This window comes from Thermobia domestica, chromosome 10 (genome assembly GCF_964235325.1).
Source record: "Thermobia domestica chromosome 10, izTheDome1.hap1.1, whole genome shotgun sequence".
Lineage (NCBI taxonomy): Eukaryota > Metazoa > Arthropoda > Insecta > Zygentoma > Lepismatidae > Thermobia > Thermobia domestica.
Genome location: NC_137463.1, coordinates 19112290 through 19127481, shown reverse-complemented (window position 1 = coordinate 19127481; position 15192 = coordinate 19112290). Strand labels below are relative to the sequence as shown.

General features: G+C 33.8%; 1 protein-coding gene across 3 annotated transcripts in view; it reads right to left on the bottom strand.

Moving 5' to 3' along the window:
• Positions 1-1251: 1251 nt before the first annotated feature.
• Unr (cold shock domain-containing Unr) overlaps positions 1252-15192 on the bottom strand; it is a 90428-nt gene continuing 76487 nt past the window's right edge. For all 3 annotated transcript variants that reach the window (XM_081727832.1, XM_081727833.1, XM_081727834.1), the window contains exons 10-14: positions 13835-14031; positions 12755-12993; positions 8440-8604; positions 5660-5828; positions 1252-4034 (exon numbers count right to left, since the gene is read on the bottom strand). In XM_081727832.1, coding sequence (XP_081583958.1) covers positions 3872-4034; positions 5660-5828; positions 8440-8604; positions 12755-12993; positions 13835-14031 — 933 coding nt within the window. In that variant the 3' untranslated portion in view covers positions 1252-3871. The remainder of the gene's footprint in view (positions 4035-5659; positions 5829-8439; positions 8605-12754; positions 12994-13834; positions 14032-15192) is intronic.

The window sequence follows — 15192 nt, the reverse complement described above, 5'->3', positions numbered from 1 at the left end:
GAATTATCTCGTTAAGCATTATTTGAAGCTATATTAATTATTATTAAAAGCATAGGATGAAATTCTCTTTCTCTCTTGACTTCGCTTCGTGTAAGTCCTTGAAATGACACTTTTGCATCAAGGCTCCACGGATGAAATGAAATATTTTATCAGCGTGTTTTAGCAAGGAATTACTGGATAAGTTTATCCATCATTATTTCACAATTTCCTGTTTCTTATTTACACAGGTGATTATATATATATATATATATATATATATAAAAGTTGCAGTTTGAAATGGGAATGGCCATCGATATGTTAGCGTAAAAGACAGTAAAACTTAATTCATTTATGTTGTGGCTCCTGGTAAATGGCAACGTTGCATTTTCATTTAACATTGGGCGCATAAAGAGTGTACAGCCCAAACGGGTTGTCCTTTAAAAAATTCCTTCACTTTAAACTGAAAACATCATACTTGGAGACGGTTTCCCCTCTTGCACTTTGTTCTAACTCTGTTAATAACAGAATTACCCTATGTCGGGGGACTTTTGAGACACCTTGTATATAAACCTAAGCCCTTCCTGAAACATAAATGAAGGATTTAGCTTGCTCCAAAATTGTCTTTGTGTTAAACTTTAGGAAGCATTCAATCTAACAGTCCGTTGTTGGTCTAACAAAGAATATTCAGTTTAGGACCTGTGTAAACTATAAAGGCTATATACGAATAAAAATACATATTTAGCTTTACATCTCATGATTATGCATTGTAGGCCAAAGACAACGGATGATTAATGAATATAAATGATTATGCCTCAATAGCATGATGTTATCCAACATCAACTCACATGGTCCAGGATCACGCCAGGGATCATTCGCACCTGAAGTGAGCGCTCCATTACTAAGTCCCCATGCCCCCTGATTGTATACAAGATAGTTTCCACATCTATACCAAGAACAAGAATTTTAGGAATGATGATGTTAAAAAAAAAAAAAAAAAAAAAAAATCAAAAGATTGCGATCTTGGCCAATAATTAGTTTTTAGATCAGGAGCCACAAAATTTTTGAACGCTCCTAAATCAAGTTATCGTATTTTTTACGGAGTGATAGTTTGGGTTTGGCTACACTATATGTAGTTGTCCAGATATAAGGCTTGTAAGAAAATTTTTGATTGAAATACATTGGATCTTTTGATCCAAAAAAATGTTTAATGCTTTTTTTTTTTTTTTTCTTCAAGGCTGTGAAATCGTTTTACTTTGAGAATAACTAAACAGGTCAGTATACAGTTTTACATTCCGAAATTTTACATTATTATATGCTGAATTCCTTTTATTCTCCTGTAGATCAAATTAAATACAATACACAATGAAACAATCTTGGTAGTACCCACAGCAACCATCCAAATAAAAAATATATATATGTACACACACACATGCGCACACACAACCACATGCACACATTCCTTTTGTGTGTCTGTGAAATTTTGTTTAATTATTTTTATATATATATATTGCCACATGAAACAATTATATAGAGTGTGAACTTGTTTGATCGTGTATGCATATTAATATATATCACACAGGTACAAGACTTTTTAGGTTAAACAAACTGGATTTTTCTACTTAAATACCATACAGTTTTTTAGCTTTTTTCTTATTTGCATTTTTTAGTGTTATTTTTTGTTTCTTTTTGGAATATGAGATGAAATAAATGAAAAGAAAATTACCATTACAGAGATGCATTTATAGTATATATATATTCATGTATTTATACATGTTACAATAATCTTTAGTGAAGAAGTATTCAGTCGTCAATTTCATATTAACAACTCTTCACACACAATGACTAAGGTTGTCTCTTGAACACTACTACAGATACCTAACAAAAAAAAAGTTATGTATAAAATAATCGACAAATAATGATTGAAATTGACAATAGACTTCATTATATGTATATTCCATTTTATTTTATTTTATTTTTTTGGTTAATATTTCAATTCTACAGATGCAATAAAACCATTCCAATACCACAGCAAGTTATTTGAATACTGCTTGTTGTTTCGATTATATTTATATTTATATATATATATTAATATATATTGTCTTCATTAATTGTTCTACCTTTTCACACTACATCTAATCCCAAAGTACTATCACAGACCAGACAACTTGGGAAGATTAAGTCCTTGTAAATTTTATCAAAAGGAATAAAGTGTATATATATATATATATCATATACATGTAATATATAATACGTAACAAGTTTTTTTATTTATTTTTTTTTCGTTTTGAAAGTTATTCATTTGTAAGCACCTATTCGGAAAGCATCACATACCATGCATTATTGACTTTTCTTTTATATATATATATATATGTGTATGTATGTAATAGTTAAGGACATGAAATGTCACACACATTGTAAAGTACAAGCATTACATATCACGAAAATAAAAACTGAATTCCAAGCACGTAAGCAAAAACAAAAGTTTAACCCTACTGAAAGATAGTTACGTAGTACTTTTCTCCCACTTTCTTTGCTTCTCAATATACAAAAGTAGCACATAACAGTTTTTTGCGGGTATATACACAGTGTAGGATTTCAGAAATAAAACTCCAGAGACAAAATGATCGTTAGCATCCCGCAAAGGTATATTTTAATGAATATGTCTTAAGAGGCAAGTATACCAGAAAGTAAAGGTCAAGATTCTCTTTGCGTAAGATCATTTAAGAATCACAATAATTCTGATATATATATATTTATTATTTATTTATTTATTTATATAGACTTTTCTTAGCGTCAGAAAATGTTAACAATAAAATAGTCTTGGTTGTTGTGGGTACTATACCTTGCACACTAAACATTACTTGCAAATGCATACATCACACACTCCAAAATAACAAAGCTGACAATGCAATACTTGAACATTTGATGTTTTTTTGTTTGCTTTTCTTTTTAAAGTTTGGATTATATATGAATATAGTTTCACATTTCGCATTACTGTAGTGAAAGCCTAAAATATTGTATCTAAGAAAAGTTAGCTCTTTAAGTGCTGAAAGAATGCTTCCTTGATTAGACAGGCTGTTTTCTTCAAATTATTGTATAAACAAAAGAGCCTACATAAAAGTTTCATCTGTTTGATTCAAAATATCAACTCTCCTATTTGATTACGCAGTAAGTAGCTTCGATGGTGGTGGTACATAGAGCTGGTTATTTAGACTTCCTTTTACTCATTAATAACCACCTCTTGTTACATTTTCTTTCCCCGCAATTAACGAGAAGTTCCTATGAGAGCTAGTTTGAAACGTAATATGAATAGGAGGGGGGTAAAGGGGAGTGAAATATAACTTCCTTCTAACTAGACCAGATCCAATCCTAATACATTACAAATTGTAAATATTCAATTGAAACTTTGGTGTAATGATTTCCTTTTTATATGTATATACTTACATATGTATTGCAGGCTTCCTTTTTGCCTTAAAATTATTAGCAAGCAGGCACAAGAACTATTCTTACCAGACTTCAATGTCCTTCCTAATAGCATAAATACTCCAATCGAAAATATTTATGTATTTATAAACCTGTTCTTAAGACTTTTTTTTAAAATCTATAATTAGCATTCATTACCAATATTTTGATCTACCATCTTATAAGCGTACTACTTCAGAGCGTACCACAAAGCTTTGCTTTTACTCCAACCAATTACACTTGAACCATCAGAATGCGTGCTCTCTCTCCTCTCTGTCCTCACCTGTCCCTGTGAGAACAACGCTGACCTTAATGTTGCTCCATCGCTTAACAAGGCTCCATCGGTGACACTCTCAAAAGATAACTAGGCATTCATCTCTCAAGCGAAACTTCAACTGAGCAAGGACAGAGAGTTAGATAAAAATGCAATTTATTCTAGAACGACACCAGGCAATCTTTCTTGGCGAGGCTCAGTAAATCCCTTTGTGCCATCCGGACCTCGAGGCTGCCTTAGCACAGTAAGTTTTGGACCGCAATCATCTGTGGACAAACTTCTTAGCTTGCTTATCAATCTTTCAGGGCGCTGGGCATCACTGAAAAACAAGAATTTCAATTCATTATATCATCAAGTACATTTAGACAACATTATCAACATCTACATGGAATTAATGACTATAGAAATTAATTGCTACTTGCAACTGTAAAAAAAAAATATTTAGATTTAATGCAAATCGTTTTATACAAGAAGTCAACGGAAATAAAAATAAACGATGGTTCAGTAACTTTCAGTAGGCTTGTATGTCCATCTTTTAATATTTAACTTCCATTAATATTTTCTAGTAGATTTAAAATAAATACTTCCTCTGTTCCAGATTATGGTATAGAAATTATTATACTAAGTCCTTGATTTCGCATGCGCTGTTGATAGGTGCGCCATGTGGCTTGTTGACGGTATTAAGCCTCCCCTTCATCCTAGCAACGCATCAGCAGTTACATTCCAGTAGAAGCTCAGACTACACTATCACAGACAAATAAGAGAACATGCACAGCATCCAGTGACTAACGTTTTTGATGTGTGATATCGAGTGTTCGGCTAGGACGAGAAATGTACTTATTTTGCCACACTATATATGGGTTTTCTGTTGTATGTGTTGGTGTATTACGTTAAAATATTTTGCGCTTGTATATTACTGGTAACCTGAATGCAGTGTGTTTTATCTTCATCGCTGTCTCACATGCTAACGTTTCCTATACTCTCACGTGACACGTATCACAGATTTGTTACCTTTCGTGCCACAGCTTTTCTATATTGTTTTCAGGCGCTACACAGTCGTTTCTGTAGTTTGGAAGGCATACAGGATTTATGCATTGTTGCAACCCCAAGACAGTTTGTTTTATAGCTCTCGGGAACTGTTCGAGATACAGGTTCCACACAAACGCCATTGGAATTGCTGCGCTACGGGAAGACTTCCTGTTTATATTTCCTCATTATGTCACATGGGACTTTTTTCTACGGCTACTCTAACATGTACCCTTTAGGGCTGAATCCTGTATCAACCCGTTAGCCACTGGATGTTGTAGTTTACTCCCTATTGTACATTTGTTCTCTCTGCAGTCTTGTTGTTGTTGTACATTTGTTCGTTTCTCTGTACGGACCCCATAATTTCTCAACTTCAGAGCACCATATTTCCCTTATTTGGCAACACTTATAACCCAGCTTTAGTTTATTTTCTTTCATGTTTTATGTCAATTGTTTTAATGTCATAAAATGGTATACGTTCTATTTGAAAAACTATGTGTTAGAATGGCAACACTGCTTGTGTGACACTACTACCGTGATGTTGGTCACGTGTCCCCCTCCCGTAGGTATAATGTTACCTGCACACATTTTTTTCATTTTCTGCCTTTTTCCGGTTTTTGGGGCGTAACTCGGCACAGCCTCACTCGGTCACAGCTTGGTATATGTATTATTCGTAGCGGGTAAACAAGGCATTTCCGCACCGAGTGACTATCTCTACGATGATTAGCGACCCACAATTAGTAAGGGTATCAATTTCCATAAATATCCAGCTGTCACGATTCGTATACGTTCCTTGTTAGCATTAAAACCTCTTTACCGAATTAAAAATTATATAAATAACCAGAATCATATTACAAGAACATAGGCCTGCCACCACTGGCATATTATAAAAAAATAAACACAGCTTGGATTACTCACCTAACTTTGGTAACGTTACAGGCTGATGACTTCCCGGTTCTATTATTCGTTATCAAAACAAATTCAACTTGATCTCCCTGTTGTAAACTTACTCCATCCTTGACTTCAGACATATGAAAGAATAATTTCTTCCCTCCTTCCACTTCAAAGGCCAGGAAACCAAATTGTCCTAAAATAAACATTTAAAATAACTTAATATTCTTAATACAACAAACTAACAAACCGTATCAGCGTCTCCCGCAAAAACTTATCCGTTCACATTAATACGTGTGTTCAATTATCTATACTAAAATTACCAATATGTACCCTGAGTTGAAATCTTCACACCCAACTGAAGAAAACACTTGTAAGTGTTGAAACTAGAAGACAGTTAACAAAAAATATTCCTGGGCAGTATTAGGAACTTATTTCCGCTACCTATTACCATCTTTCCTCTATTCGACTATCGATGATTTCTACTTCTGGTTTGAATAGAAGGATGAAGGGAGATGAAACATATTTGGAGCTATAAACCATTTTTTTCATCGTTTTTTCTCCATGAAGATCAATATTGAAACCGGAAGTGGTAGCAGATTTTTACTATTTCCAGTTTTAAAAGATAATAATAATATTAATAATAATAATAATAATAATAATAATAATAATAATAATAATAATAATAATAATAATAATAATATTAATAATAATAATAATAATAATAATAATAATAATAATAATAATAATAATAATAATAATAATAATAATAATAAAGAAATTTCCTATCTCTCACCGTTTTTGCTCTGGTAACTGTCGATTTATAGTCGTTCTATAAAACTTCCTATACTTATATAAAGCAGGGCCGTGCAAGTAGGAACAGGAGGTGAGCTAATCATAGAGGGACGAAAGAGACAAAGTATAACATTTTCACAAGAATTGAATAGCCATGGGACAGCGGTGGCTCAGTGGTAGAGCGTTCACCTCTGGTGTTTGGGGTCCCGGGTTCGATCCCAGCCCCCGCCAAGTGAACTTTGTGGTGGACAAACACCGTGTGCATGGGTTTTCTCGGGGTTCTCCCGTTTCCTCCCACTTTCTTCATTCCACCATTCCATTCATTTCTCATAATCATCGTCTTCTTTAGCCTAACCGGCATAACCGTGGGACGTAAAACTCATTTTTTTTAATAGCCATATTCAATGTAAAAACTCGTTCACCGTACACACACATCATAGGAACACAAAAACCGGTATAACGGTAACCAAAGCATTTTGAAACTTACTTTTAAAAAAAGCAGAAAAATCTATTTTTACAATTTTAGTGCGAAACCTGACCCCAAAATGTTCTGAACTAGTTTCTCAATGTTCGACCGTACACTGGATGTTCCAACACAGAGCAAGTTTTCACGATGGACACTAGTTATCCAAGAAAAGTTTTCCATTCAAGCTTCAGTTTAAGGGATTACGTAAGAAATGTTTCCAACATCGGGTCAGACGGGCCGGATAAAAGAGTTCAATGGATCGGGACTGGTCTGGGGGTCGACTGTTGCACACGGCTGGGGTTGTTTATATATTGAGAGTTACTTTTGTTTATTATTTTTAAGATTTAGCGTTTGTGAAGGTAGATTACGGTTGTCTATGTAAAGCATAATTTGGAACTTAAAAATATCTACGATCTACACGAAATTCTGTTGGTTCCTCTTTTAATACTATTATCTCCATTATATTTTTTATGGGAACAATAAGAGTCTACCCTCCAAGATTTAACTGGATTCAGTTGTATCGCATACACAAATTATTATTTCTTCAGAAAAATCACTTGAAACGCGAATATTAATAAACCCTTTCCAAGATCTCCTTTGTTTTTCAATCAACAGCTCTTACATGTAATGAAATAAAAGTTATTTACTTTAACACGTTAGCTGCCATGTGGGTCCGATCGGACCTACTGGAGTGATCTAAGAAAATGTTCTTGTAGGTCCGATCGGACCCACAATTTCTAATTCGTCGAATTGACGTTAGAGTACTTGTATTGTAAAATCCGTCTTTACTGTAAATGAAATATAGTGATTTTACACATGTAGGTTTCGGTCTTTGATACTGATTATTAACGCCGCTAGGGGCGCTAAATACCAAGTAACAAGCATTTGTTGCTTTTGTAGACCCGATCGGACCTATGTTTTGCTTTTTCAGTGACATGTTAAAAAGTTGAACAATGGATTCATTATTTATTCGAATTTATTTTCACAAGATGTCAGTGTCCCTGTCATTTGCTGAATTTTCAGGAAAGTCTAGATCACTACACTGCTATTACTAATGAGATCGAGTTCTGCGCATATTTCTTCGTTTTTCATTGCACAAAGATATTACTTATTAGCACTAAAAGCAAGATGAATATATCCACACTTCTCACTTCTGTAGATGTAGTAATAAACAAATAACTTTCTAAGAGAGTTGCCAGTTCAACTGTAATTTATCCCCTTGCCCATAAACAAAATATACACACGTAGGTCCGATTGGACCCCTAACTTTTATCCACGCGGATTTAATACTTTGCCTTAGATTATGTTTCAATATTAATATTATGTTTTAAAAATATGAACAAAACAAGAATAATGTAAGTAAGTACGCTTGGCACTCTACGGTGAACAACAAAATTCACCATTGGCAGCTAACGTGTTAATATATGGATTTTGTATTATAGTTTCCCCGCACATTTTGCTGCCAGTGATAACAATCCAAGCACCGAAAAAGTAATTCATTAGATACAAGTTGCGCAAAAAATGAAATCTCTCTAACAGCTCTTACCTTTCACAGCATCTACTGTAGCTCTAATCTTTTTGCGTACGGCTAGGATGTTTGCAGCTCGTCCTTCCACATCCACCTGAAACTGCACTCGATCTCCTGGTTGCAGCAGCTCCCTCTTATTTTGCAAACCCATGATACCAAATTCATACTCCGCTCCTTCTCCATCTATGAAAACAAAGAAGTTTAAAATGAACAAAAATGGATTATCAACACTATTCTGCTCGATGAAATAATTCTATCATTTAATTAGGACTGTAATTCTGATAGGTCAGGGCGATAAAGAGTGACGCTGATTTACATCTCATGAACTCCAGAGCTTAGGTTCATGCGTATTAAATTCTAAATAAAGTGTAACCCCTATAGGAGTCCTAAACTTTCACTTTCACTTGTACGTGAAGATGAACAGATTCAATGGTTTATAGTTAGAATTGCATTTTATGATAGCTGATATAGATTAAACAAAAGAATCCCGATAAGACAAATAGAAAATGAATTACCAGAAAACAGCGAAAATTATCACATATACATACTACAAATGGTACTGTAAGACCTTTCGGTAAAAGATTCATCAGATAGAGATGGAAAGACGTGATACAATAATATGCCTTTGCTAGTGTGTGATTGTTTTATTTTTTTATTTTTTTTTTTATTTTTTTTTTTTTTTTTGGTATTTCAAATTTTATATATATTATTACTTATTATATATTATTACATATTGAATAATTGTTTATATGAGTGTGTACGGTTTATGCCAGCGATTATACGCAAAGCAACTTTTTTGTTTTCTGAAAATTACAATGCTGTTATTGTTACCCCAGAGGACTATCCCATACCTTATTAATAAGTGAATCAGACTGTAATAGTCTTGTATTACATATTTTATATTTAAACCTTTTTTAAAAATTATAAGAGTATATAATTTACTGTTTATTTTTTACGTTTTGATATTATATTGTGCGACCAATCCAAGTTTTCATTTAGTTTCAATCTCCATTTCACTCTCCTAACCCCATCGAATTTCCAAAAATCCTTCCTTAGTGGTATCTTACGTTATAAATCTTAGGTATTGTCAAAAATAAAAATAAAATCAAGTTTCTAGCTTAAACGTTTGGGCTGGGCATTGATCAGTCACTTACTTACTTACTCAGGACCTCTTTTACATACAGAGATGTGATCGCTATTTTAAACTTAGTTTCTCGATCTCCAAAATACTAATTCCATGAAAACAAAAGAACACATAATAATATGACAATAATTAATTGGCTGTAGTTTAATATTTCTTTCCAATACTGAAGCTATATGAAACATGACCTTGTAGTTACCATGGAATCTGAAGTCAAACCACATACACTCATACAGGAGTCGAACTCGCGTCTATATCTTCCCCCGATATATTCTGTGCTGAGATACGTTCTACTTCTTTCTTGGATAGTCCCAATAAACACTGCATTAGGGAAGTATAAAATGGTGTTATACTTTTTATATGTTTGTGATTAAAAGAGGATTTTCAAAAATTCAGCCTGCAGCTACTCTGTTTTTCACCCCTCTGCACATACTTCACGCTTATCTAAAATTTTACTTATAGGCATCTTTAGAGTTTGGAAAATTCGGCGCACGATATTTTAATGAAGATATGTGTTTCATATCCGTTTATTATTTGTTAGTTTTCAATTTTTTAATTCAATTTTATTTCGTTTTTCTCCCCTTTTTTTTCTAATTTTATCTCAATGACTTTTCTGAGAAGTCGAACAGAATTATCATTGCTTCAAATATCTTGTATCCGCTCGAAAGTGTGTGTGAACAACTTAGAGAATGCTACGCTGTTAAAATGTAAGAATTTAGGAACGTTCAAGTTACAAACTATTGGTGCCATTACACCTGACATACCGTAATATAGATACGATGATGCAGAAAACTATTTGTTTACAACTTGTAGTGGTTCAAGGACTAACAAAATTTGGCCAAAAGTTCAAAATTTTACATGTTTGAAAGGGTCAACACCCGAACTAGTTTGATCAAGGAAGGCTTAAGGTATTGAAAACTACCTGATTTTAGGGAGGAAAAAAAAACTGTACTCCTTAAATAGTAAATCCCAACATGGATGTCTACGATGTGTGATTGGTAAGTCAGCGGAGGCGAAGTTACATACAGTTTTAAATATATATTTCATGTTAAATATATATGAGTGTATGTAATTTGGTCTTTTTCACCAATATATATATATATATATATATATATATATATATATATATATATATATATATATATATATATATATATATATATCTTTCTCGTTTATTTATTGTTCCTTTTTTAGATCCGAGGATTATGAAGTGTGGATTACAATTTAAAGTGAAATCCAAACTACCATAATGCGTTCAAAATTTTTTATTATTCACTCAGCGACAATCAAATCCAAGACTATAGTTTTCGCAACAACAAAATGGCTCTCAGTAGGTGGTATTCGAAACTGTCCGAACAGTTGTATCCTCTTACTAATGACATTGTAACTTAACGTACGTCCAAAGGCGTTGCCATATTTTTAGCCTGCTTGTAACTGTGATTAATGACTTACAGTGGGTTTGGGAGGTCACTTTACTCCCCCCCCCCTCGCCAACAAACGATAGACGCTCCGAAAATGAACACACTGATCAACTGCCTGCATATGGTTCATTCCTTCTCAACGGAAGAAGAAAGATTTCTGCTGAAATTGTCAAATAAAATAACACAAACCATTCCAGTTTCCAGGCTAATTGTTTCTTCGCCAAAACATTTAACACATTGCATTCCTTACTCAAATAACAGAAACGATCAGCTTTTACTCACTTCTTATTCTGGCCGAGAACAATCGAACAGTTCGAATTTCTTTGCAACACCGTTATTTTGGAGAAAATATCTGTTTCACTAGTATGCAGTGGGAGGTGAAGGCTAACAGGTCACTTTTTTATACCACCCACTAAGGCTTTTAAGCTTTTGCGAGAAGATTACGTGCACCATTCTTTTTTCTTGGTATGTACATAAAAATGCTTTTGATTTCATTTAAAAAATTCTATAGTTCTTCGTACTTAAATAAATTGTGAACTAACTTTTTTATGTCGAGGTGTATCCAAAACACGCCTTTTTAAAGTTAGACCGTTTACTTATATTGTAGTTCGTACTTAAACAAATTGTGAACTAACTTTTTTATGTCGAGGTGTATCCAAAACACGCCTTTTCAAAGTTAGACCGTTTACTCATATTGTAGTTCGAGGCTTTCTCTGTTAGAAATAACGAGGAAGCCTTTCGTGCATTCGTTTCCTAGCTTGTCTGTCACAGCACACACGCTGCTCGATCCAAAATACAGTGTATTTAAACTAGTGAGTTATATTTCACGTCATAGTGTACAATCAGAAGAAGACTTTCAACTTTTTCAGGAAGCAGAAAATAACTGCTGCGAAAACACTGCACCTTATTAGCTTTCACGTTCAAGAAACTCGATTGCGCTCCTCAGATTTTATACACGAAGCCTACAACCATGTGATAGATGTAAAAGAAACCGCTATCTCGATGCCATCAATACACAATCTCACTGAAGTTCCACTCTAGTCATTTTTGGACTACGCAGCACCAAAACTCCTGCAGACTAAAGAGAAAGTGATGCAGTATGTGCTTGAAAAATATCGGGCTTTGAGATTTATCGTAAATAGGGATACGACGGTATAACCGGTCAATGCAATAAAAACGCATTGCTCACGAAAATGATTTCTAGCATAAAGATATTTTCTTTATTTCGATCGCCCTGCTTCAAATCTTCTTCGAGTATAAGAAGGGAGGTCGAGTAGTTGTCACCTTCAACAAGATTATATGCCAACTTACAAGGCTGCAGTTTCAAAACGAAACGGATGAAATGTTAAAGAAAACTTGCAAATAGATTCGAGCCCTGATTACATACCGAGTTACAATCGGAACGATCAAGATGGAGGTCAAGCAGAGCGTCCTCTTGAGATGTAAGAGGCGTAACTCACGTTATTCGCTATTAAAAAAAAAAAAAAAAAAAAAAAAAAAGTGCGCGCGCGGCGCGACATCAAAAAGAATGAGCACAATCACGAAGGGGTCCTCCAATACAGATTTTGATCATTAACTGCTCTCAAAGTAACTGTTGCAGAATTAAAATAAATATAACCTGGAAGTGATACAAAATATTTTTGAAAACCGAACCCAAGACCAGCTCACTGATTATTAGGATACATGCAAGCATAAAATACATTAAACCAGACTGAAATATTACAGAAGCGATTTGTAAATACCAATGTCATTTTATACTTTAAGAACTAACCTTCAGAATTCACTTGAATAAGACCAGCATATTCACTTTGTTCTGGGTTAACACTTCTCAAAGGTCTAACTACGGTGCCTTCCAGAGTTTCTTCAGTTAAAGCTGGCAAGTCGATAGTTCCTTTTGGCAGCGGTCGAACAGTATCAGCTGATATGCAACTACCTGATGTACTTCTTGAACCAAGAGCATACTCAACTTCTTGTCCTAACTCAAGGGTCGTAGCATCGCCTTCATAAATGCTTTTAGAAATTAAAGAAAAAGAAAAAAAGACTGCTATAGTAATATCACAATGCTATAAAAAAGAAAAAAATATTCACGAGAATCACAAAATCCTCACTTTAAAAAAATTTAGTTTACACGTAGTATTTGTCACTCTTAAGAGAAACATATTAAAAAGAAAAAAGTACATACTTTCATCATATTGGCAACGAATTACGTTTTCTAACGTCATAAAAATTAGTTTTCTTCTATTTTCCCCAAAATTACACATCAGAAGTTGTTCTGAAGTACGTTACTTTGTCCAGCTCAATGTGACCTATCAATTATTATAGGCTTGTTTTATCTTTGGACATATTATTTATTAACAAAAATTAAGTTTCAGACAGTGTTCGAAGCGAGGCGGTATGTTTTATTATGACTTTGACTGCCTATTCAAATATTGCCTTGATCATTAAAAAAACAGAGACGGTATGTCCTCATTACTGAAAAACCAGAGGCGGTATGGCATACCACCGCATACCATCTCACTTCGACCACTGGTTTAAGTTAGCCACATTTAAGAATTTACATCTCAAAACCATATTGTAGACTGTCATGACGGCGGCGGGAAAAGGAGATCTGTGGGATTCAAAATGTATGCCAAAATATGCCTAAGTTTTCTCGCCGTTTCTAAGAACGCTTGGCCTGTATGCAAACATTACCTATTATACGGGCTTATTTAATACCCAAGAATGGGAAGGTTATGGGAAAATTCTTTAAACATTTCTCCTCCTCCCTTTTATTTCAGTTTTAGAATTAAGACTTGGCAACGTCGGGTGCTTACAACTAGTAACTAATATTATTTTTGGTAGTGTATCTTACCTAAAATGGAAGAAAACCTCTCTGTCGTGTGAACTTGTTTCTATAAATCCAAACCCATCTTTAAGCGCAGCAATGAATCCTTGACAAATTGGCTGGCTGCTGGATCTTCCATTTTTTACATGATTTTTATGTACAACTTGAACATCCACAGCCAGCAGCTCTTTGGTTCTCTTGACTTCACAAATATTAAACTCAACCTATAGAATGAGATTAATAAATTAGATAAATAGAAAATAATATAATTATGTACTCAAGTTAACTTCCTCAAACGAAACTTACTTTCCTTTCGAAACTTAATGATTAATATGCAATATACACAGGAGACGTCATTACAACAATCTGAGCAGTACCACACACCAAACAGCAATTAAATCCGATATTTCTATCTCTTTCAGAAAGAAAACAAGGTAAATAAAAGTAATAAATTCAAAAATTTAAAAAAAACTAAGTTGGTGATTCCAGATGGCTTTTCTAAATAATTATCTTTATTTCAAGCACCCAACTATAAATATTTTTGTATACTAATTTAATGCTGTTTCTAGTAGCAAGGCACGCAGCTTATAATTAATAGTGGTAGAAGCTTAAACTAATTTGCTAGAGGCTATACAATCAAAGGAGTTCCTAACACATTGAAGGTCATGCTCCTGCATAGCACGAGCGAGCTATTTTGTTTAAGCCGGCCATGCACGTGAATAGTACGAGCAGGCTAATTTTATTATATAGCGTTGCTTACTGCGTTCCAGACAAACTAAAAATTGTTTTACAGCGTTGATGTGGATACCTCTGCATGCAGCTACACTTCTGTGAGCAAAAAATGAACTTCGTTGTAGGCAGAAAATGATAACAATAAGTAGCTTTATTTGAGCGCGTAGCATGTTACAGATTATTATTATTATTATTATTATTATTATTATTATTATTATTATTATTATTATTATTATTATTATTATTATTATTATATGTGCTCGCATGAGGTTTGAAAAGATAAGTGAAGGCAAAATAACACACCGTGGTGTGTCCTGAATGCAGTGTGGGTTTTGCGTGCCAGAATATTTCATACCAAGGCTGAATACGTTTAAGAACTCTAAGCACGGACTTTTTTCGTATGTTGAAAATAAGGTAAAATATAAACAACTAGAGCTCGCCCACGGATACATTTATGGTTACAATGTTTGTTTATGGATGTAGAGGAGGCAATGATCTTTAATTTGATGTAATAAACACACCTATTGAGCAGTACAATATTTTGTAATTCTTTGATGAAAAATATAAAAAATGGCCGGTTTTCTGGGTAATTTTTTAAAAAATACCCCAGTTTTATAAGTGTTAATTAAAGAATAAAATTAACAGATATTATA